This window comes from Staurois parvus, unplaced genomic scaffold, assembly GCF_062004578.1.
Source record: "Staurois parvus isolate SC_StPar_1 unplaced genomic scaffold, SC_StPar_1.0 ptg000071l, whole genome shotgun sequence".
NCBI classification, from domain to species: domain Eukaryota; kingdom Metazoa; phylum Chordata; class Amphibia; order Anura; family Ranidae; genus Staurois; species Staurois parvus.
The window spans coordinates 3,889,782-3,913,956 of NW_028317867.1; the positions used below are offsets into that span (position 1 = coordinate 3,889,782).

At 40.3% G+C, this 24,175-nt stretch overlaps 1 protein-coding gene across 1 annotated transcript in view; it reads right to left on the reverse strand.

Moving 5' to 3' along the window:
• LOC149469411 (cyclic nucleotide-binding domain-containing protein 2-like) overlaps positions 1-24,175 on the reverse strand; it is a 106,513-nt gene that overhangs the window by 58,285 nt on the left and 24,053 nt on the right. Inside the window, exons 6-9 of the mRNA XM_089669322.1 lie at positions 22,594-22,750; positions 18,732-18,812; positions 7,813-7,877; positions 2,759-2,836 (exon numbers count right to left, since the gene is read on the reverse strand). Of these exons, the coding sequence (XP_089525448.1) occupies positions 2,759-2,836; positions 7,813-7,877; positions 18,732-18,812; positions 22,594-22,750 (381 nt within the window). The remainder of the gene's footprint in view (positions 1-2,758; positions 2,837-7,812; positions 7,878-18,731; positions 18,813-22,593; positions 22,751-24,175) is intronic.

Consider the following 24,175-nt stretch of genomic DNA (forward strand, 5'->3'; position numbering starts at 1 on the left):
ATTGAGAGTATTGTCTGTATAGTACGCACATTTACATGCGTTTATGTGCACATAAAAATTCTTCTTGCTCCCAGAATGCCAAAAATTCATAGCTTCATAGGTTAAAAATGTAACATAGGTTACAGCGCTGTGCAAACTGTTGGCACTATATAAATACTTTATAATAATAATAAAAAAAGACACTAGTTCATCAAGTTCAACTAAAAAAAAAATAAACAGAAAAAATAAATAAAACTCCATATACAGAGTCCTGCACCCACAGTTGATCCAGATATGATCTACAATTAAAGAGCTTACAGAAGTTTACATGCTCGTGTGTATAGGCTCACTGAAAGCAATGGGCAGCATTCACATCAGTAAAAAAAAAATGCCAGAACACCTACACCTGTGTGCCAGAGCCTCACTATCATGTTGCAAATGCATTTTATGTTCGTTTGCCTTAAATAATTTTGTCCCAACCTCACTCCATAGATAGGGGATGCTGTATGTCAGGGGTGCTCACCCTTTTCAAGAGCGAGGGCCACTTTACTGATTTGGTAACTGGTCGCAGGCCACAATGAAATTAAATGGTTCAGAATTTAGAATTTTTTATTTCTGAATAGCATAATGAGCATTTTCCTCTTGCAGCCTCTGAATACCAGCGGGAGGAAGAGAAGGAAAAGCCAGCTTTCAGCAGTTGCAGGATGAAAATGGAGAGGTTCCTGTATATGCCATCCCTGCTACCCCTCCTGCTCAAGTGTAAATTAGAAGGTGTCAGGGAGGCCACACAGGCCCCCTAGAACATGGGGCAGGGTTGGGTGTGTGTGGTAAAAACATGTCTCAACTATGGGGTTTTACCACCCCAAAACTACAAATGTAAACAAGCCCTTATTGCCCTTTGCCATAGACTTCTATTATATCTTGCAGATGTGGTACACTTTTTGAAAGTGCATTAAAACTCCTGCAACTTTCAGAAAGCTCACCAAACCTGCAGGATATAACAGAAGTGTGCTTCCCTGGTTTGAGGTTGGGGGCCACATCAGAGGGCTCCGAGGGCCACATGTGGCCTGCGAGCCAGTGGTTGAGCAACCCTGCGGTATGTAGTTGTTTTTAAATGATATGTTTCTCTGATCATTGTATGGTTTATTTATTTATAAAATAGCCTTTTATTTTTTTCTAGGGCTTCTGTGCACCACACAACCACTGCTGGTATTTTAATGACACATTAAAGCAGAGCTCCACCCAAAAGAGAAGTCCCACTTTAAGGCTTCGTCCCCCGCTGCCCATTAAGGAGGATGAAGAATAAGGCACCTTTAGGGAGGGGGTACCCAATCCCACTTCTGCTGCAATCGCCTAGGCAATCAGAAGTAGAAGTTGTCCTCCCCCTCACCTCCCCCCCCCCCCGTAGTCTTCTGGGACAGGTGATAGGTCCCAGAAGATTACAGGACCATTCACAAAGCGCAGCACTACTCGCGCATGCGCAGTGGGCACCTGGCTGTGAAGCTGCAAGCTGTCTCAGCAGGGTGCCTACACTGAAGATGTTGGGGCTGGGAACAGGGACAGGTGAGTGGCTGTTTTTTAAAAGTCAGCAGCTACAGTTTTTGTAGCTGTTGACTTTTATTTTTTTATTTTGACCTTTGTTTTAAGGGCCAGTTTACACTACATGCGTTTCAGTTGCTTTTTTTCTGCATCCAAAATGCACAGAAAGTAGGTTATATGGTTGTCAATGTCATAGTTAATATCATTGCTTGCAGTTCCAGTGCATTCCAATTGCAGAAAAAAAACTAGAACAGGCTGCATTTTTCCAGCACAAAACTGTACTGGAATGTAGTAAAATTCATCAAAAACGCACTGGAAGGCATATGTCCCCATTTAACTTTAAGAAAAGGACCGGAAAACATCAAAAATGCACTGCAATGCATCGAAAAAGCATCAAAAACGCAACAGACCATGTAAAAAATGCATCGGATTGCTCCAAAAACATGTCAAAAAAGCACATGCAGAAACGCATTTGGAACGCATCTGTACTGCGTTTCTATGGGGTGAACCGGCCGTAAAATGTTATCCTCTCTTCAAATATTTAACACAATGCCCTCTGCTGACGTTTGCATAAATGAGTAACGATGATACACAGAATTCACAGAGTTCTTTTATACAGGTGTTAGTGTAAGATAAAAATACACAAAGCCTGTCTATGGTGTCCTTTTATCATGCAGCAGTAAATGACCGCTGCTCAGTTCTCTGGCATTCCCAAAGGAGACAGTTCTCCTCTGAATGCCTGTTCATGAAGCCGTGTAGATTGTTTCTCCTAATGAGGAGAGAAGTGATCTACAAATGCTTTGAACGCTAGAAAAGGGCTGCTGTTACCATAATCTCCCGAGATGACAGTAAGAGATCAGTCAAACACACAGTTTACTAAGCAGCGGTAAATAACGGCTCCCCCGATTCTCCATCTCTGGGCTGGAGAATATGGAGGGAGAATTTTCACACAGATCGCCAGTGAAGGGCTGACATCGATCCTGCATACACTGGCCGTTTCTGACAGATTCTCTGTGTGCTGAGATGATCAGCAGAGAACATGTTCTCCTCTGATCATCTTTGTTTCCTAAACCACTAATGATCTGAGATCAGCAACGATCCTTAGGATCACCACTGATCTCAGTTTCATAAAAGGACTCCAATGTTTTCTATTGTTTTAAACATGTCTGTACTCCTTAGAAAAAAAATGTATTAAAATACTGATAGATGACAAGAACATTTTTGCATTGTAATATCTGACCTGTGATTTCTTCGGAGAGAGCAATGAGCAAGAAGGTTTATCTTCTCTGGAGGCCATGAAGAAAACAACGGCAGATTCCTAATACAGAAAAAAAGTGCAGTATATTATTTTCAAGGACGAAACTTGCAGCTTTCCATATTTTTGCTCATTGGTTGCTAATACAAGATTAGCAGAATTTCGCAAGGCTTCACATGGCCATCATAGTTAATCCATACGGTTCAGGCTACAATTCAATGCATGATGATGCAAGTTGCACGTATGAGTTGTGCATGCATTTTTGGGGCATGCACTTTAGTTTATATTTGGCCCTCAATGCACTAGCACTCACCAGTAGACACGTCTTCAGTGATGCTTTGCGGTGTTATGAAAAAAATAGGGTCACATACAAATTTTGCTGTGTGGATGCATGTTGAGGATCTAAAGGAAATGGATGGGCATGTACCACAATGTGAGTTGTCACATCACTCATGTACATATTAGGTGAGAACATACCCTAGAAACATGTGTTCGATTTATTAAAAATATGACACTCTTGCCATGGTGCACACATCGCCACACCTACGTACTATTAATGGTAATGAAGTTGATGGTATAACAGTGGTCTCCAAACTTCCCGAACACAGTGACAGTTTACTGTCCTTCAGACTTTGAGGGGGCTGGACTGTGGCCAGCATGAGTAAAAAAATGCCCTGGTTTCAATGGGAGTAAAAAATGCTCGATCATTGGTATTAGTGGGAGGAATATTGCCCCATTATTGGTATTAGAGAAATAAATACAGTAGTTCCCCATCACTGGTGTCAGTGGGAAGTATAAGGCCCTTTAGTTGGTTTCAGTGAAAGAATAGCGCCCCATCAGTGGTGTCAGTGAGAGGAATAGTGCCCCTTTGTTGTTGAGAGTGATAGAGTGGTAGAAAATAGTGCCCCATCATTGGTATCAGTGGAGGAATAATGCCCCATTATTGGTATCAGTGGGAGGAATAGTGCCCCTTTGTTGGAGAAAGTGGTAGGAAATAGTGTCCCATCATTGGTATCAGTGGAGGAATAATGCTCCATCATTGGTATCAGTGGGAGGAAATAGTGCCCCATCATTGGTATCAGTGGAGGAATAATGCCTGATTATTGGTATCAGTGGTAGGAAATAGTGCCCCATCATTGTGGAGGAATAATGCCCCATCATTGGTATCAGTGGGAGGAATAGTGCCCCTTTGTTGGAGAGAGTGGTCGGAAATAGTCTCCCATCATTGGTATCAGTGGAGGAATAATGCTCCATCATTGGTATCAGTGGTAGGAAATAGTGCCCCATCACTGGTATCAGTGGAGGAATAATGCCTTATTATTGGTATCAGTGGTAGGAAATAGTGCCCCATCATTAGTATCAGTGGAGGAATAATGCCCCATCATTGGTATCAGTGGGAGGAATAGTGCCCCTTTGTTGCAGAGAGAGTGGTAGGAAATAGTGTCCCATCATTGGTATCAGTGGAGGAATAATGACCCATCATTGGTGTCAGTGGGAGGAATGGTGCCCCATCATTGGTGTCAGTGGGAGGAATAGTGCCCCATCATTGGTGTCAGTGGGAAGAATAGTGCCCCATAGTTGGAGTCAGTGGTAGGAATAGTTCCCTATTGTTGGTATCAGTGACAGGAATTATGCCCCATTGTTGGTGTAGAAGGAATAGCACCTTGCATAAATTGGAGGAATAATGCCTCAAGTGCCTGATAAAGGCAAGCAAAGGGCCACATCCGGCCCCTGGGCCGCAGTTTGGAGACCACTGGTATAACATATAATATAAAGGCAAACAGACGGTTTCCTTTGCAAAGGAAGTTGCACCTTGTAAGGAGATTTGCCAGGGAACTTAGTGAATGCCAAGAAGTTTAACTGTAAAAAGAACTTGTAGGCACATGACTGGATGATGGAAGCTGGAAGAGCTTCACTAAGCTCTGGGGCAAATTTCCTTGCCAAGTGCAGCTGCCCTTGTAAAGTGAACAATTTGCCCTTAGAAAATGAACCCCCTTCATGTAATGCCATACTTGTTTATTGTCATACTTGGCTTATTTTCTGCTCAAAAGATTGGACTTTCAAAGGAAAAAATACATTTTGTAATGTGTAAACTGTAACCAGCTAGACTGGATGATAATCTGCTTTTATCAGAACTATTCAGACAATATCTGAAATGGCAGAAAGATGCAGCAAGAGATCAGATCTGAGATGGGCAGCACAGTGGCTAAATGGTTAGCCTTTCCAGCTGGCAGCACGAGGGTCACTGGTTCAAATCCCACCCACAGCACCACCTACCTGGAAGTGCATGTTCTCCCAGTACCTGTGTGGGTTTCCTCTGTGTACTCTGGTTTCCTCCCACACTCCAAAGACATGTTGGTGGGTTAATTGGATCCTGTCTGAATTGGTTCTAATATGTGTATGAATGTGAGTTAGGGACTTTAGATTATATATTCCTTGAGGGTTAGGGACTGATGCAGGGGTGGACTGACCATTTGGAAACTCAGGCACTGGCCAAGGGCCCGGGGTCAGTAGGGGGCCCCATAAGATGCCCCTGGTACCTTTTTCATAGGCTTTTTTGAGTTTGGGCAGGGACACAGGGGCCCAATGATCCCCTATTGCCCGGGGGCCCCATGAGTTGTCAGTCCGCCCCTGGACTGATGTGAATGTACAATATATATATATGTGTAAAGTGCTGCGTAAATTGACAGCGCTGTATAAGTACCTGAAATAAATAAAATTAAAAATTAAAAAGATAAGAAAAACACTTTTTTTTTTAAATGGGAATGCTTATGATACACAGTGTTTTAGCAAACTAAATGTAATTTAGTGAGGACTTACATCTACTTTAAAGTGATTGCTATTTAAAAAGAAATAAGTTTGCAAACACATTTATACTTAGAATTGCACAGAGCGGCCCCAAACCTCTTCTTCTTGCATCCCCTGCCAGTGCTCCTGGTTCTTCCTCTTCTTGGTATGCCCCATAGGAAGCTACTTGCTATGGGGGTACACCTGCGGACTCACTCCCGAGCCATGCTCCATAGACACAGACAGCGTGGTTCAGCACCACCCCCTTGTCACAAGTTTTGACTGACATCAGCGGGAGCCAATGGCTCCTGCTGCCTCAGCAAAGCCTGTGAGGCTAGGAAGTGAGAGGAGAGAGCCACTTCAGATGGGCACAGCGCTGGATCAAGTGATGTATGTATGGGGGTGGGGGGGGGGGTGAGGAGACATACTGCTATCCAAACACTTTTTACCTTATTGCATGGAATGCATTAAGGTAAAAAAAAAAAAAGTTTAGACTTTAGAATCACTCTAATCTTTAGTAATAACCTACCACACATCACATTTGATCATAACTGCTGTTTTTTTTTAAGAAACCTCATTTTAAATATTATCTGAAGATGACATTTTTAAGAAATAAAAATTACTATTGGATTAGAAAAGTCCATTGTGCTCTCTGTGGGTAACCGATACGTGATTTAATATGAAAAATGTTTTATTACAACAATTCTATATTGCTTTGTTCTGATACAGAGCTGTAATGGAAGAGTTCAGTCACTTTATGGAAACATAATGCTAAAATCAGATTTGTCTGGAATAATTCTTCCAAGCATAAAATAACACACATTTAGACGTTACGTGTTATGTGTCTATTTTATACCGATTTGCAGATAAATGGCATTGTTTCTGTCCTTATCCTTATTAGCCCCTTAGGATTTATATGCTAATATTAGGGAGATATCTGCCATGTTACATGTTCCCTTTACACCAGCCTGCACAAGAAATTCGATTGCCCCCTAGTGTTCCTTTATAAACAGTTATTCACCGGTAGTGATTAAAGGAATTTACCCCCCTTCCTGACCAGGCCATTTTTTACGATATGGCGCTGCTGTACTTTAACTGAAAATTGAGCAGTCATGCAACACTGCACCCAAGTGAAATTCACGTCCTTTTACCCCACAAATAGAGCTTTCTTTTGGTGGTATTTGCTCACCTCTGCATTTTTTATTTTTTGAGCTATAAACAAAAAAAGACTGACAATTTTGAATAAAAAACAATATTTTTGACTTTTTGCTATAAAACATATCCAAAAAAATTTTAAAAAATCAAATTTCATTATAAATTTAGGTCAAAATGTATTCTGCTACATGTCTTTGCTAGAAAAAAATCGCAATATGTGTAAATTAATTGGTTTACATGAAAGTTATAGAGTCTACAAATGGCAGTACATATACTGTAATTTAAATTTTTTTTTATACAAGTAATGGCGGCGATCAGCAACTTGTAGTGGGACAGCAGGACTGTGACTTCTGACACTGGGGGGAACTGACTTACTGCTACGGAAATCCCCAGTGACACTAATACAGTGATAAGTGCTAATAAAAAGCACTGACACTGTACTAATGGCACTGGGCAGGAAGGGGTTAACATCTGGGGCGATCAAAGGGTTAACTGTGTGCTGTGTGTGTTTTACTAGGGAGACATACTTTGCATTTCTTTGCTGTGCAGAGAGAGAAAGCAGCATGCCTATGCTGACAGGAGAGACACCTGACCTCTGTCTGGACAGTGCTGATTGGCCCTGTGCTGATCACATGCACTCTACCAAGAAAAAAAAAAACCTCTCCAACAATACATACTAAACTGAGCATGTGCTGAATGGTTATGTTTCAGTCTGTCTTATCAGGAGATAAGACGTGGATATTTGAAAAAGAGGAGGAGCCGAGAAGACAGGATCAAATGGCCTTTTTTCACAATGCAGAGGATTAACCCCTTAGGTTCCACAGTGAGTATAACAAGCATGCTTTACTGCATATACAGAATGATTATACTGTTATTGGTTTAGTTACACTTTAAAGGCTCTTATGCCCTCTTGTGGTTTTTCTAATTAGCAACATGCATTTTGCTCAATAACTAGCTGCCATGAAAATATGAAATAATATAACACAGCAAAATAATAATGAAATATTTAGAATATATTGATATTTAGCTCCTATTACATGGCAAATGATATCCTGCAGTTACATTAACAATATACTTTTCTTGTGTTGTTAAATTACCTTAAGAAATGGCATAAGCTCAGGTATTCCTCTTGTACCTTTGCAGCCAGGATCTCATTGAATGCCTGAAGGCCAGAGTAAAAAAAAAACAGAGCTCAAAAATACAAACATTACATCATATCATTAATTATGAATAATCAAGTAAACAAAAAAGCACTTCAGAGCAGAAGAAACCTTTACAATAACACAAAAATGTCTATGATAAGTGCTTTTAAAGTTGATCAGTTTGTGACATAATCAAGAGAAAGGGGCACTGTGTGTCTACAGTACTGCAGTAGTGGCCAAAAAGGCTCAGACAATGCAAAATATGGATGCAGTTGTAAATGAAGTGACATTAACCATTTAGTTCTTTGATAATGCCAAATAACACACTTTTTAATTCTTTAATCACTGACCCTTTAATATAATCTGACTGCAATTTCAGAAATTCACCCCACATCAACAAAATCCTTTTTATTAGGTCATCATGCTCTCAACAGCTAACCACATGTGGCAGTATTTAAAATGAAAACCAATCTGTGGCCATTTGTTTTCCTATAGTCTACTAGTTTATTCATTAAAATGATGGATGATGTTTAAAAAAAGTATTACTGTTTGAAATCTGGCTTTATATTCCTTTCCCACAGTCCACTATACAGCAGATACTTGTTCAGTGATAGATAGAGATAGGTGACCAAGGAAGAGGCAACTGTAAATAGTGGTTTCACCATTCTGGCTGTGTGTAAATCATTGCATTGTCTAATTAGAATAATTACAAATATTTTGTCCATTAACACAGTTTTGATATTTCTGCACTTTGATTTTATCTGTTGAAGAAAACCAATGGAGAAGAAAGCCTAATTCAAATGATACTTACCTTGTAAGTATCTGCCTCTGTTGAAGCTGAGTTATAGGTAAAACAAAAATCCCCCTTTTCTGTTGGGCTGCCCACACATTGCATGGGTTAAATGCTCATTTAGGTCTAGGATACAAAAAAACACCTTTACCTAGTTGATCCCCCACTCCCACAGACTCCCTAGGCTGGTCCCTAGGCTGCTAGGCTGGTCCCCACCTCTTGTCCTCTTGAAGCTGCATATCCTCTAACATTATCAAATACATTGACTTGATGAGGGACAGTCCATTGTCAGAGTGCAGGGAAGGAGAAGAGAGCACTGGCTGCTGTGGAGCATGGATGGGGGATCAGATGAGTAAAACTGCTTTTTCTGGTATCCTACACCTAGTCCATTGAGAACTCTAAACCATCTACTGTGGTGGAAGACTGGACTTGTAGTTATAGTTGCCACCTCATCCCTTTAAAACTGGACAAATATTAATTACACAGGTTCTGTGGCTGATTATGATGGTAATTAAACTCACCAAGTGCCTTACCTGCATTAAATTAGCCCCAGAACCTGTGTAATTAATATGTGTTCGGTTTTAAAGGGATGAGGTGGCAACCCTACTTGTAGTTCACAGCTCCCTGTGAATGAATAATGTGGCTCTGTGGGAGGAGCACAGGTGTGCTCATTTTAAATGTGGCAGTGGTCATGGGGGAAGGGAACCCCCTCTTGCTGCCACGGGAAGGTTGCTGGAACATGTTACATGTTACACCCCAAATGCAGGTCTAACAGGTAACATGTTCTAAAGGTGAACTTATCCTTTAGGTTGAAAACCATGTAGCAAGCATTTGGCACCACTCGAGGCTGGACAGGACACAATCACCCCGCTGGCAAGGAAGAGGGGAGCAACATCCCAAGTTATACCAGGAACTAAGCAGTGTGCAGAGAGGGAGGATGGATGCCATTCAAACCCCGAGGAGTTCTGTGAGAACACTGTGGTGCCAATGGCTTTAGCCGTCACTCTGGCAACGCCCTCTGATGCATTTCGCCCCACCCATAGGGGGCTTAGTCACAGTGGCCTCTGTGATCAAATCCCCTATGGGCAGGGCAGGGTGAAACACATCACAGTGTGTGGCTGGAGTGACGGCTGAGGCCATTGGCACCACAGTGTTCTCACAGGACTTCTCGGGACGGGTTTGAGTGGCGTCCATAGTGCTGTGCCTGTCTACAAACTCTACAGCTTCCATGGCAGCTCGCTATGATCTGCCCCCTCCTACACCTCACCATTAGACCACAACTGTGAAGTGAAGTCTCACTAACAGTGAATTGCAGGATGCAGGAGAGGGCAAGCCAGGGCTGTCTTCAGAGATTTTAGTAAGTTGGATGGCAGAATAGACCTTGTATACTTGCTCCTGGACTTTCAGTACATGTCAAGCATTGTTTTTTTCTCCACAGGTTTATGGTAACCACAAAAAGGTAAAGTACTCACTTTAAACAGGGTGCAGGCAAGTGGCATGAAAGGTTTTAGGCCCAGAAGTCAATCCCCAACTAACAAAGTGAAAGCTATGAGGAAAGATTAGAGGAACTGAATTTATTCTCTCTTGAGAAGAGGAGATTAAGGGGGGATATGATCAACATGTATAAATACATCAGTGGTTCACATAGTGAACTCGGTGTAGAGCTATTCAACCTGAGGTCAACACAGAGGACAAGGGGGCACTCTTAACATCTGGAGGAAAAGAAATTTAATCTCCAAACACGGAAAGGTTTCTTCACAGTGAAAGCTGTGAAAATGTGGAATAGACTCCCTCAAGAGTTGGTTCTGGCCTGCTCAGTAAATTGCTTTAAAAAAGGCCTGGATTCTTTCTTAGATACACAGAATATAACTGGATACTAACATTTATAGGTAAAGTTGATCCAGGGAATATCCGATTGCCTCTCGGGGGATCAGGAAGGAATTTTTTTGCCTGCAGGAGCAAATTGGATCATGCTTTGCTGGGTTTTTTTTTGCATTTCTCTGGATCAACTGAGGATATAGGATTATAACTTTTTTTTTTAATGGTTGAACTGGATGGACTTTTGTCTTTTTTCAGCCAAACTAACTATGTAACCTTTTTGGTACATATCCTTAGGTAGGACTTTTACTCAAAAGTCTGAAATGGCTTGTTTTAAATATAACAAGTTATATTTATTAAGGTAGCACCCTTATTGCTGCATTTAAAAAGACACTATTAAAAAATGCATAAGTAAATTTTATTGTCGGGAAATTGGCAGCAGCTACCGGTACATTCAATATGGAATTCACCACAACATTCATTACATTCTACTTTAACTGCAGGAACTGATTAACAATGCATGATTCATTGTTTTAAGCATTAACACATAGATATCTTAAATGCTAGTTTCATGGTGGATTTTTCAGTAGCGCTAGCATCAAATCAGAGTTGAAACTACAGAATGCAGAAGAAAGATATACACCATAAGCCCATTTGCTGTTGTGGACTGTCTCACATTTAACTTCTTAGATGGATACGCCCTTTTTTTCAGTTTTTCACAAGGAATGATGAAATGAAACCTTTGTTAAGATGGACAGTCATTTCTGGTCGTCTTATGAAAATTATAGATGCCTGACAGACAATGCTTCCTAAATCAATTACTTAGGCAGGCCAAGCTTGCAGTCAGCAAAGCCAGAGATCTATTATTCCTCCAGGTCAGCCTTGAAGCTACTGGAGAACTAGCAGTTTCTGATTCTTTTTAAATCCGCACTGAATTTGCACTGCCAGATATATGTGAACAGGCACCATAGGAAGCAATGTTATTTCACATGTCATGCAGATTGGCTGCAGTTCAAACCACATCCAATGCACATATATGTGAACCGGCTCTAAAGGAGAGGTCAGCAATGATGATTCCATTTTTCTTTAAGATTTCTATGAATGTTCGCCAAAGTACACCTAAACATTGTACTTTCTTGAAGAAAGAGTCTCAGAACTGGCTACATATTGATTTACACAGGTAGCAATTTGGCAAATAAATTTGAATAAAATAAATGCATTTATCATTTGGAAACAACTCTGTGTCCACCATGAAAGCCATTAATGTTCGGTATCAGTAGAGGAGTTTCCTTTGAGGTGGAGATTGGAGAAGTGGGGTGGCTTTTTAAAGCGATCCTGTCTCCATACTTTTTTATAGCACCCTACAATAAAAGATGATTAATACTTACCTTTCTGGGGGAAATCTCTGTTGAAAAGGTACCCTAAGGATCTTCTGCATCTTACAGTTATCTAGGTCAGGTATCAGGTCCCTCACCATGTGTAGTGGTGAATCTCACTGGCCTCATACATAGTATGACTGACAGCATGCCAAGAGTGACCAGGACACCTAGAATTGTGTCCAAGGCAGCAGATTCTTCAGTGCTGTATCTTGTATGCCAGCAGAACAATGATCAGAGTCAATCCCCTTGAGAGAGGTAAGTATTAGACTCGGTTCACATATATGTGAATTGGATGCATTTGTGAATTTTGAACTGCATTTGAATTTGCATGACATGTGAACAAAAACCGTTTCTATGGAGCTGGTTCACATATGTTTGCAATTTTAAAAAGAGTCCAGTATGATTTTCAGCCTGGGTCAGGTGCGATTTCCAGTGTCATACTCTTTAACAATTCACACCCGAATCACACCTGAACCACTGAATGATGTCTCACTGGACGGGGCTTGAAATGACACTGCAAACTGGTTTACATATGTAAACCCTGGCTTAATCAATTTTATTAGCAGACTGCTTTAAAAAAAAAAAAGTATGGAAGAAAGATCAATTGAATGGTTTTGGTTCCCCACCACATAGTTATGGTTGTTACTTTTTCTTTGATTGACTAGATGCAGCCAATGGGTGTTTCTGCCTCACAAAGTTTTGGTAGTCCTTTGGCTTCAACAATACTGACTTACTAACTATGAACAAGCATGCAAATCAGGGAAAACATAAGAAAAACAATAAAATAGTTATACCAACATGGTGGCCAGGCATCTAGCATTTTTAGAAGGGCTGGTCTAAGATGGTAGTGTCCATATTTCTCTAATGACATATTTCCTTTGAAGTGTGTTCATAATATATATTAAAATGATGTATTTAAGTAAAGGAGGGCAAAAAGCAGGTAAAATAATTTAGATAATGCCTTTTTAATGGTACCTGTAAACTGTATTTAGCATAATGGGCAGATATTAATTAAGGAAGGTAAAAGGAAGGGATAAGAAAAATGTATGGCTAAGACTTCTTAAAGCATCCTTTGCTAGGTTAACAAAAGTATGGGTGAAAGGTCTCAGCAAGAGAACTGGAATTATATTAGCTGCTCCAGAGGTCCATGTCTCCTACTCCACCTCCATTCCAGCACTGCAGCCTTTGTGAATGACTTCCAGAAGTGTTGGATTTATGTGTCCCCTGCTGGTTCCATCCACCAAACTGCTGTGTCATGTAGTGATGTAGGAGTTGAAGGAATGAACCACAGCATGCACCAGGGAACACAGCCATCTGACATTTTCAAAAGTGTTGAATGCTGAAGACAATAATGGAGGCTGCAGTGCTGGAACAGTGCTAAGAGAGGAGACAAAGCTGCTGGAAAGGTGACTATGATACCGCTTGCATTGTAGGGGCCTTTCCCCATTTTTTATCAACCTGGCAGAGTTACTTCAAGATGCATATGGTCTTTAATAAACCGTGCTTGTCAGATTTGTCACAGGCCCTCCATTCGTTTGGTGCACTACTACTTATATACAGTACATTTGCCAGATTGTTACATCACTATGAATTAGAATCTCACTGGCCAATAGAGACAAGGAGAATGTAGGAGGGGGCAGTCAAGCTACGACAAAGGTCTTGGAGGCTGTGCAGGCACCTCTAGGTACATACCTGCATCTGCTTGCCCCCACAAAGCACAATAAGCCATAGAGGCTAACTGGAATTCAGTTTATAGAAATCAGATCAGTGAAACATGAGTTATGACTGTCTGCTCTTGAGTGCTAAACTTTATTATTATTTCTCTTTGCTTATTAAATAAGCGCCAAATGTGTCAATTTCAGTTAACAGGACAAATGAACTAGTGGGATGCCACTGGAGACAACTTGTGAGTCTGTAGAAACAATACAAATTCTTTGTAACATAAGGGTTAATATTCACGTTATATTTGCTGACCCTAAAGCATGAATAATTACTTTGGTTTCTTCTCTGGGAAATCTGTTTGATTCCTAACATCATTACAGACACGAGACTCCATTTTACCAATAAATCATGTTACTTGATATCCTTAAGCAGTTTTGCCTTTTAGAATATAATGCCCAATGGTATATTATCAGTCAATAAAACATTTACAGGTGAGTTCTTAGTGTTCTAATTTCTCCATGAATTTTAATTGTAAATCCAAGTAAAACATCAAACAGCTAAATGCATAGTTGAAATATATATGTATTTTGAACTGTTTTAGCAGCTACAATATTTGTAATTCTGTTAAACTAGTCTTGTTAGTCACAAAGCCTCATCACACTACATAGCCAAAATATGACAACACTATTTCATCTTGCAGCTATTTGTGTCACCTGCTTGCTAACTGTGTTGTGAATGATTAGAATTACAATGCTAAGGTCTACCTTTTTCTAGGTCTACATGAACACTCTTCCTTCCAGCTTCTAGTACATAAAGCTGGCTATACACTATGTAAATTTGTACCTAATTTCCTAATGAACCGAAAGAAATTCACTCCAAGGGTAGCCCTATTTCCACCCTCCAACCTGACACCCTTCGATTGAAAGTCAGATGGAAAATTGTCAACCAAACAGATACAGATGCAGCCACAGTTTGGGTAATATGACAGCAGCTGTCAAAATACTGTATAACAGTTCCAGTAACAGATTCTTCCATCTGCACTGTATAGCATGTATGGTGGAATCAAGTAGGTTAGATTAGTTTTTCATTGAGCCCATTCCAGTCACTGTATATGTAACACTGGGCACTGTTACTGAAGATGTAGAACACTATTTTCCCACAAGATAGCAGTGTTCACTACTTTGTCTACCATAGTTCTATACAAGTGCCCAGAGCAATCTGGGAGATGTAGTCTCAAAGAAGGTTCTTGCATGCAGTAAAGCTGAAGTCAAAACAAGCCCATAAGCATCAGCCAAGGGAGGGACAATATAAAATAAAAAGCCTGGTAAGGAGTCAAGGCCATTGGGGAGAGGTGTGCCATCTGGCAAAGGTGTGTGTGGAACTGCGCTGAGCCATGCTGTTTAGACCAGGCTGAACTAGACTGCATTCTACAGAGCTGCATCAAGCCAAGGAGCAGATTTCTGGGCTGAGCAGTGAGCCATGAAACAACCTGAGGGAGATCCTTTATTATCCAGAGTCATTGCTGTGTTACATGCGCCCTGATCACTGCAGCTGTATTGTCACTCAAGGGGACCCCCACTGTGCAGACAACTCACATTCTCCTAAGGATTGCCGCAAGAGGACTGAGTGAGAGGATCACTGACCCACATCGCTGCTATACTCGACAGCTAGCTCTTGGTTTACCATGCAGGCCTAGCAGGGCTGTTACCTTTCATTGACACTGTTCTCCAATAGGACTCAACCATATTGCTGACATTTATTACTTAAAGTTGCATTTATCAACACCAAAGATGCCACTAACGCAGACTGCTGAATTGATTTACCCCCTTTTCGTATCACCACTTGTTGTAATATATTTCAACATTAACTCCTTCCAATCTTCCTTCCACATTGCATGCCCCATTCTTCCAAACACATTTGCCGTGGCTTTACTGATTTAAAGGGGCATATCCATTGACTGGGTTTAACCCTTTGTTGAACTGCTTTCTGAACAACACAACCCAAAACAGCATCACAGTCTTTTGCGCACCAATGATAAAAGGCCCCAACTGAGTCAGCAGAAGCTAATATCAGGGAACTGTTGAGACCTTATGGCCTGCCTGGTGGCAGCACTGGTTTGCTGGTATAAAGTAACAAACTTTCAGGCCTAATCCTAGCCTCTCCCAACTGAGAACCCTCAAGTGAGCCAGTCTGTCGTACTTATTGTTAGGCATCCACAGTCACTTTGGGTGTAATCTCTCAGTTAGAGAGCTGTTGTTTATGCCCTTGGTACTACTACTGCTTAGTCCAATCTTACTAAGCATAGACAATTGGATTTATTGGTTAAATCTGGAATAGAGGTTATGTCTATCTCGGATCATGCTCCTGTCACGGATAGACTATGGGTTGGAGATGTATGGAATAAGAGGGCTATGTGGAGATTAAATGAGATGCTTATACAAGACCCTGAAATAGAGAAAATTTTAAGGGAGGAAATAGAGCAATTTTTTGTTCTGAATGAAGTCGAGGAAGTATCTGTGACTACTATATGGGAGGCACATAAGGCTTATATCGGGAATTTTGATCGCCGCAGGGACTAAAAAAAAAGAGACATTGGGAGAGAAAAATAAGGTTGGTGACGGAGGAGTTATATAGACTGGAACAAGCACATAAAAAGAAGCAGGATATAGATGCACATCAGAAGATTACCCTTAACCACTTCCAGACCGGACACTTTTACCCCCTTCCTGACCAGGGCAATTTTCAGCTTTCAACGCTATCACACTTTGAATGACAATTGCGCGGTCATGCAACACTGTACCCAAATAAATTTTTTACCATTTTTTTGAGACAGATAAAGCTTTATTTTGGTGGTATTTATTCACCGCTGGGATTTTAATTTTTTTTGCTATGTAAATGAAAAAGTCCAAAAATTTTGAAAGAAAGTGTTTGTTTTTTTAATAAAATTTTGCAAATAAATAATATTTCATCATAAATCTTGGCCAAAATTTATTCCGTTATCTTTTTAGTAAAAAAAAAAAATCCAAATTAGTTTATAACCAAAAAGTATAATTTTTAAACATTTGTTTTAAATTTTTATTTTATTTTTTTATATTATTATTTTTTATTTAAATTTTTTTTTTTTACATACTGTCACCCTAGCAGTACAGTGTCACCATGGTGACACTGTACTACTTGTGGGGAGTGATGAAGATTTCTTTTTTTTTTTACACTGATTGCTTTTACACCCATATAGGATGTAAAAGCAATCATTTCTCTATCTCTCTGTGTGCATTCTTGCACTCATTGAGAAGTACTGAGAGAGCTGTTGTGAATAGCCTTGTACCATGTGACCTCTGTGATCATTCACAGATTTCACACGTAGTAAGCAATGATGTCACAAGTGACATCTTGCTTACTACTTTGCATGTGATCACTGATTGGCCAATCAGTGATCACATGATCGGGACCTCGTACAGAGGTCCCGTCCAACGATCGGTGTTTCACTGTGTCCGGAGGACACAGCGGGCACCGGATCGCGGTGCCCAAGGAGCGTGCACAAGCAGGGTGCGGGGAGGCCGTTTATAAACGGCCACCCGACCCTGCAGTGCCATCGTCCGGCCGTTTATATGCAACGGCCGGTCGGGAAGTGGTTAAAAGAGAGGAATTAAAAGATCTGATGGAACAGGAAACGAGGAAGGTCTTTAATAGGGTTTCAAAAGAAAGATATCAGTGGGGGAATAGACCAGGAAAATATCTGATGAAAAGATTGAAGGAAAAGAAATCTAAATATTTTATAAACAAAATCAAAGATGATAAAGGGGAATTGGTGTACTCCACCACTGATATTGCCAATACGTTTTAAAAGTATTATAGTAGGTCCCTGTGTGGCTAGTTAGTTCCCAGCTGTGATGACATGGAGCTGTCAGGAAAACGGAAAATTGAATGACAGATACTTACCGTTATTTTCCTTTCCTGACAGGCTCCAAGGCAGTACAATTCCCACCCAGCTTGGTAGGACTAGTTACAGAACACTGGGGCTGCGAGTGGGCTCAAATTTATGAGTTAGGTCCTGGAAGCATGGGGGGGCGGGGCCCTTACCCAGCTGTGCTGACATGAAGCCTGTCAGGAAAGGAAAATTACGGTAAGTATCTGTCATTCAATTCTCCATTGTCTGTATTGCTCTGTTCTCATACCCTGGAGCACTCTTAACCCTGAATCACTGAGCTGCTGTATTGCTTTTTAACTCTAGTCTGCCAATACAATCTGTTTATCTTGTAAGTGTCAGTGTGTGCCAATCTTGTGTGACTGCTGGGAGTTCCTGGCCAAGGTATTCTGGTGATGTCAGCAGGAGTGAGGTTCCACCTTAGGCCTAGTTCACACTGGCATTGAAATCAGGCAAAAGCCCATGCAAAGGATACTATGGGCAGCACATAGTGCTGTTCACATTATCAAAACATGAAGCGTTAGCATTGCATTGCTTAAAAATTGAAGCCTCATTTCGAGCCAGGAGGGGTTTGAAGCCTGTCAACGCCTCCCATTTAAATCTAGGGTGATGTATCGCGAATGCGCTGGCAGGCATTTGCAGGACATTTGTGGTGCGTTTGCAGCATGTTAATAACATTCTAGTTTAATATAGGCATTTGTGGTGTGGTTTTAATTCTTGTTAAACACTTATAAAATACTTCAAAACTGCAGATAAGGCGTTTGGGGAGTGCTTGTAAAAAGCCATATAAATGCCCATACTAAAGCTCATTAACGCCTGTCTAACACCTATACTAAAGCTATAGGAGCGTTTGGTAAAAGTTAGAAATGTACTCAAGTGTGAAGAAGCCTAAGGCCAGGAAAAGATACTACTAGTGGCTCCTGTGGGGGGGGGAGCGTTACATATAGTATTGATGGAAGAATCTCTTAGATTTTTAATTTATCCTGTTCAGGTTGAACAGAAAAATGTAGCTGTGTAAAGCCAGCTTAAAACATTAGTAGCAGTAGTAGTGTGATACAATACAGTAAAGCCAGGCTGACTCACAGAATTAAACCTCACACTGTTAGCCTGATGTCTTCTTGCCGAGAGCATGTGTAAGAATAATATCAAGATTTCAGATAGTGTTTTCCTAGCGCAGAACTGGACATAAAGTTATATTTTAATTTGCTTTTTATGAGTTTATCTATTTATTAAAAGCCCAGTAAATTATCCACCTCACTGCAAAATAAAGACACACTCACAACACTGGTGATTATTATACCTCCTTGTCAATTACTAGAAGTTCTACATCGGTTTTACATACGAAGGAGATTAATCTTTCACCGGTGACAAGTGCAATATCCTGCCAAAAGATAACAGAAAAATGTACAGATTATTACATTCTTCACTATACACATTCATTTTCTATACACACTAATTTTCCAAAATGAAAGTTGGCCACAGATGGATCAAAATTCAGCTGATTCACCAAGGTCAGATCAAATTTCGATCCATATGTGGATATCTACTGCCACTTAAAGGAAGTCAATCTTTGGTAAAATTTCGATTGAACGAACCTGTTGGAAATTAAAGCTGCTTGATCAGCACCTGCAGCCAATGGCTGTAGTGGTGATTTGAGTATTCTGACAATGGAGTAGTCCCCCTGCTATCAGAATACAATAGCGCAGCAGGGTGGATTCCCCCATCTACCTCTATTGTATGGATGGGGTACTCAGTTCAGTTTTTTTATTCAGTTCATTGCCTACACATTCTTCAATCTTTTCTCATTTCTATTAATTCAAGTATTTTTATACTGTGATTATTCATTCTTTACATTACTACTGTACATAAGCCTTTTTATTGCTTATTATGCAAACCGCCAGGTCAAGTGCCACCTATGAGGCAAACCCAAGGATGAATGAATCAGGTGAATTACCAATTTTTGCATTTTTGATTCTCTTTAATTTTGGCATTCAGATCTGTTTGATCAGTGATAAATCATGCAGTTCCAGAATCAAATCACAATCAGGACTCATGGGTTATGTATTACATGTCTCATCAGAATGCATGTATATATTCAAAAAAATAAAACATTTCACAAATTTGCATAATTTTCAAACCTATGCAAACATTCTACTGGTAGGAGTACCATTTTATATACTTTGGGGCTGATTTACTAAAACTGGAGAGTGCAAAATCTGGTGCGGCTCTGCATAGAAACCAATCAGCTTCCAGGATTTATTGTCAAAGCTTAATTGAACAAGCTGAAGTTAGAATCTGATTGGCTACCATGAACAGCTGCCCCAGATGTTGCACTCTTCAATTTTAGTAACTCAGCCCCCATGTGTCCTGGTGTTATCATTTTGTAGGGTCTAAATAGAGAGCATTACATATTATATGGCATGCTCAGTAATCCTGGAAAGAACATATGTTCTGTTTTCTAGGTTTGATACCTGTGAAGAGAATACAGCCAGCTGAAGGCTGAAGGCAATATAGTATTTTCAAGTATAACTAAAGCTAAATGTGTTCTTTCATTTTTGATAACGTAGCGTAGGCAAGGGTTAAAAAATGTGGGTTTTTTTCTTTACTTCCTGTGTTGTAGGCACAACAGGACATGAAAGGACAATAAATTATGTTTTCAATGTCAGGAAAGTTGCTTCTTAGTTAATTCTGGAACAAGCGTCCCCATTGAATGATTTTTCTCTATTCCTATTCTGTTCAAATCTCAGAATTTTGGAGCGTATCTCCATAACGAAACTGAACTAGCACTAGAAAACATTGGTTCTATCCCCTCACCGCTCTATCCAAATCTTTAAAAAAATCCTTTAGATATACTTTTAGTTCTCTCTTTCTGAAAGTTGCTTTAAACATTAAGATGTGAAACCCCTCCATTGAGGACAGCCCAACCAGACTAGGGTGGTGTCTGTTGGAGTGTGATGTGCCTCGGTTAGAACTCATCCAGGCCTTTAAGACAGAAATTTCCAAATTTAGATGCATGAGAAGCAATGGATAGCTCTGAAATTTGAACCTGAATTTGTCTTGTTTGCATTAGTTAAGCTGGCAGAAATAGTCCTTGTATAATGGAACTTTACCCATTTCTTTAAAGCGGTATTAAGCCCAAAACCAAAAATGTAATATATTGCAGCTTACCAGTCATTACACATAGTGGTTGTATTAGTTTTCTCTTCTTAAGCCTTTTCCTTCTTATATCACCTGGTGATCTGGCCAATCACTCACCACTGTGGGTGAATAAGCACAGGGGGCAGATTTGGACAGTAGGATTGTTTTTTTTTGGGGGGGGATTAGATATACTAGCAGATTTAATTACAATAACAAATTGAAGCTGAGTTTCAAATGAAACGTTATAATCTTTTACAGCAAACGATTTTTCCCTTTTGTAATAAATGTTTTACATGAATAAATAAAGGATTATCATTTAGGCACCCCTGCCAGTAGACAATGGTTTGTCTTATCCATGTAACTGCAAGAGACTTTCTGGCCAGATCACTAGATGAAAATAGAAGAAAGAAAGCCTAAAAAAAGAACACTAATTCAGCCATCACATCTAAGAATTGGTAAGCTGCAATATAATAAATGTTTGTTTATGGGTTTAATACAGCTTTAAGCCCATCTTTTCTGTCGCCTCCTTTTCTCTTAACATTAGCCAAAAAAAAAAAAAGCATTTAAAAAAGGAAAGCTTTTTTTTACCAACCAAGGGCTCATGTACACTGCAGCTTCTAAACTGACGCTAAGGAGCTGTTCAGCGTTTTTTTCAGCAGCCCTGAACTCTCCCTAATGTTTTCCTATGTGTCCATGTACACATAGTCGTTTACAGGCAGTTGAGTTTACAGTCATTTTTTTGAGTGCATCAAACTTGTGTTCAGGAGTAGATTTTACCGGCGTTTCAAACGCCAAATGCTTGTAAACACATGTAAACGCGGTTAACCGCGTTTATAAGCGTTTGCGTTTAGAAGCATTTTTTAACTGTGCCATGTCCAGTTGCTGTCCAGAGCCTTTTTTCATCATCAGAAATGAATGCAAAGCGTTTTCCATGTATTCATATGGACCTAGTACACCAGTGCAGTCAGCTCCAGGTTTCGCGTAAAGGAAAAAAATGGTAGAACGTGCTGCATTATGCTCATGATGGGATCCATAGTAAATACAACCAGAAAAGACAGGTAATCTCAACACATACAGCTCTTACTGCTTCTGCTCTCTCTATTCCTCTGAAAATGTCTGAAATTGTTAATTTTTTACTATTTTTCAGTGCATTCTGGGTATTTGGGAAGGTCTCCTGAGGTTATCTTTCAAAAACACTTCTAAACGCAAATGCACCTAAACACGGTATGCAAACGCAGCTAAACTGACGTTTTGTAACCTACGTTTTCCAGCAGTCAGTTTCCATCGTTCAGAAGAGTTTTCCAAATGCCCCGTGTATATGAACCCTTACTCTTGTTTATAATAAAACGATATAAGATACATGCACGCACACTCCAAGAGGTTTCTGCCAGAGAACTGCAGCGTGCCTGTTTATGCTCCAGTTCTCAGTTAAAGATGGCTGCACTGAAGGAGATGGGTCAAAGTACAGCTTTTGCTTCAAGCAAGATAATGCTTGACTCCATGATCTAGTAATTATGTTTTTTAGGCTGGGACAAGTGTTAGGAATGTATTTTTTCGGGGTGAATCGTTAGGTAGAAAGTTGTTTTCTGTCATTTCTGGACCTGGGGGTCCCCAAGCAATTGCCTTAATTTTCAAGGTTTTTCTCTCACTTCCTGTTTGTCTATGGGACAGGAAGTGAAGGGAAATCTCCGCAATGAGACCCAAAAAAAGCCCAACAGGGGTTATAACCCTCCCTTACTCTATCCAAAATGAAAAAAAATAAGTTTTGCCTATAGTTCTACTTTAAATAAAGCTTAATTTCACCCCTTATCTTCACCCCACCATCACTCCTGTGTGTGAAATGAGGTATGAAGGCACAAAGGGCCACTATGCAGAATATTAGCTGGTGCGGTAGGGCTTGCAAAGCAAAGTAATTTCCTGTGACTTTGTGAGTGCCCCCTTGGAGTTGTTTTCCCTGGAGAGTATATGGCTATATTTGTTCTTCCTCCTTCACAATATGAACCCCAAAATATCTAAATAGTTACCCCCACAATGTCTCCTTCTTCTACTTCATATAACGAAGTTGTACTTAGTTTTCTTGATTTTGTATCTTCCTTGACTGAAGCTAAACTTCCAGATAATATTATAAAACATTCACGTGGTATATGGCCTTTTTTAATAACTAATGTTTTTGATTCGTACCTGGAAACACAAAGAATATATATCTGTTACATACATATAAATGTTACATGCTATTTGTTTTATTATTCTCCAGTCCAGTTCCTTTGGAAAAGTCATAGGATCAGGTAAACCTCCTAAAAAAGGGGCATTCTTAGGATATGCTGAAAGCCTAAGAACCTCCTGAAATAATTTCTGAATGTTAAGATAACAAACTATTGCAAAAAAAGTATTTTTTCTATTTGACTGTGTGCCAAAAAGTGCTTGACAATGAGCCTAAAATAGAGCTCCAAAAAATATCTATGGAAAAGACAGTTGGAGGCATGTGTAATTTATTAATTGTACATGTTTCTCTGAGAGGTCTTTGTGCAAATATGGCTCTCCACGAATTGTTCTAGTGCAGTGGTGCAGTAAGTTCAATGATTCTGGTCCATGCACTTTCTACTTTCCGAGCTGCTATTTTGTAAATACAATTATTTGTTGCAATAAATATCTATGGGGCCACCTATCTCAGAGACTAACTCAATAGTAAGGACAGGATGTAGAGTTCAAAGCACTGAGGTATAAAAGCATTGAGGTAACAGTGCATCCACGCTTCTAGCACAACACATTTGCCAATATTGTCAGCTGTGAGATGTGAACTAACTATACAGAATGCAACTATACAGAAGAGAGACACAAAGGACATGTGTGCATTAAACATCTTCACCCATTCAGACCTCTACCAGTGCAGGTACGGAGTCATTTCACCTTTTTAGATATCTGTTAGGGCCTGTGTTAACAGACTTTGAGCTTCAGTAGATGACATCAGTTTGAGATGCTTCTGAGATCAGAATTCATTGAGAGGTGTTTCTGACCAGCAATTGACCTATTTCTGTCATGCTCACGGCCAGGGGCCAGGCTCGGAGACCAGTAGCTATAGCAAAAGAGAGGCATCCACCAATCAGTAGGGTAGGTATACAAGCAGGTCACCCTGGCAGATGATGCAGGCTCACCTGAGGTGCAGGGTCTAAGCACTAACTGGTATTCACCAGAGCTTCTGATGGTGGAGATGGGTTTTGCTGAGTGCTAGTGCAAGGTCACGGTCCTCAGGAGCGTCCCACCAGGAGGAGATCAAGCCAGGGTTCAGTAGTAGATATAGCAAGTATGGATCAAATAGAAGTGTAGTCAGTAAATAAGCCAAAGGTCAGTAACATGTGGTTGCAGGTTGGGATCAGGTAGAAGCATAGTCAAGGAACAAGCCAAAGGTCAGTAATGAGTAGTAGCGAAGGTATGGACAGCATCAGGAGAGACAACAGCGAGATATTGGCTGGAGAAGGCACAATAATCGGGCAAGCAGGAAGTGCAGAGACATGGCTTAAATCAGGAAGTTCATGGGAGGAGCAAAGAGTTCAAGGATCACGACAAACAAGGTAAAAGGAGGATCATTCAAGGATTTGTCCAGGGAGA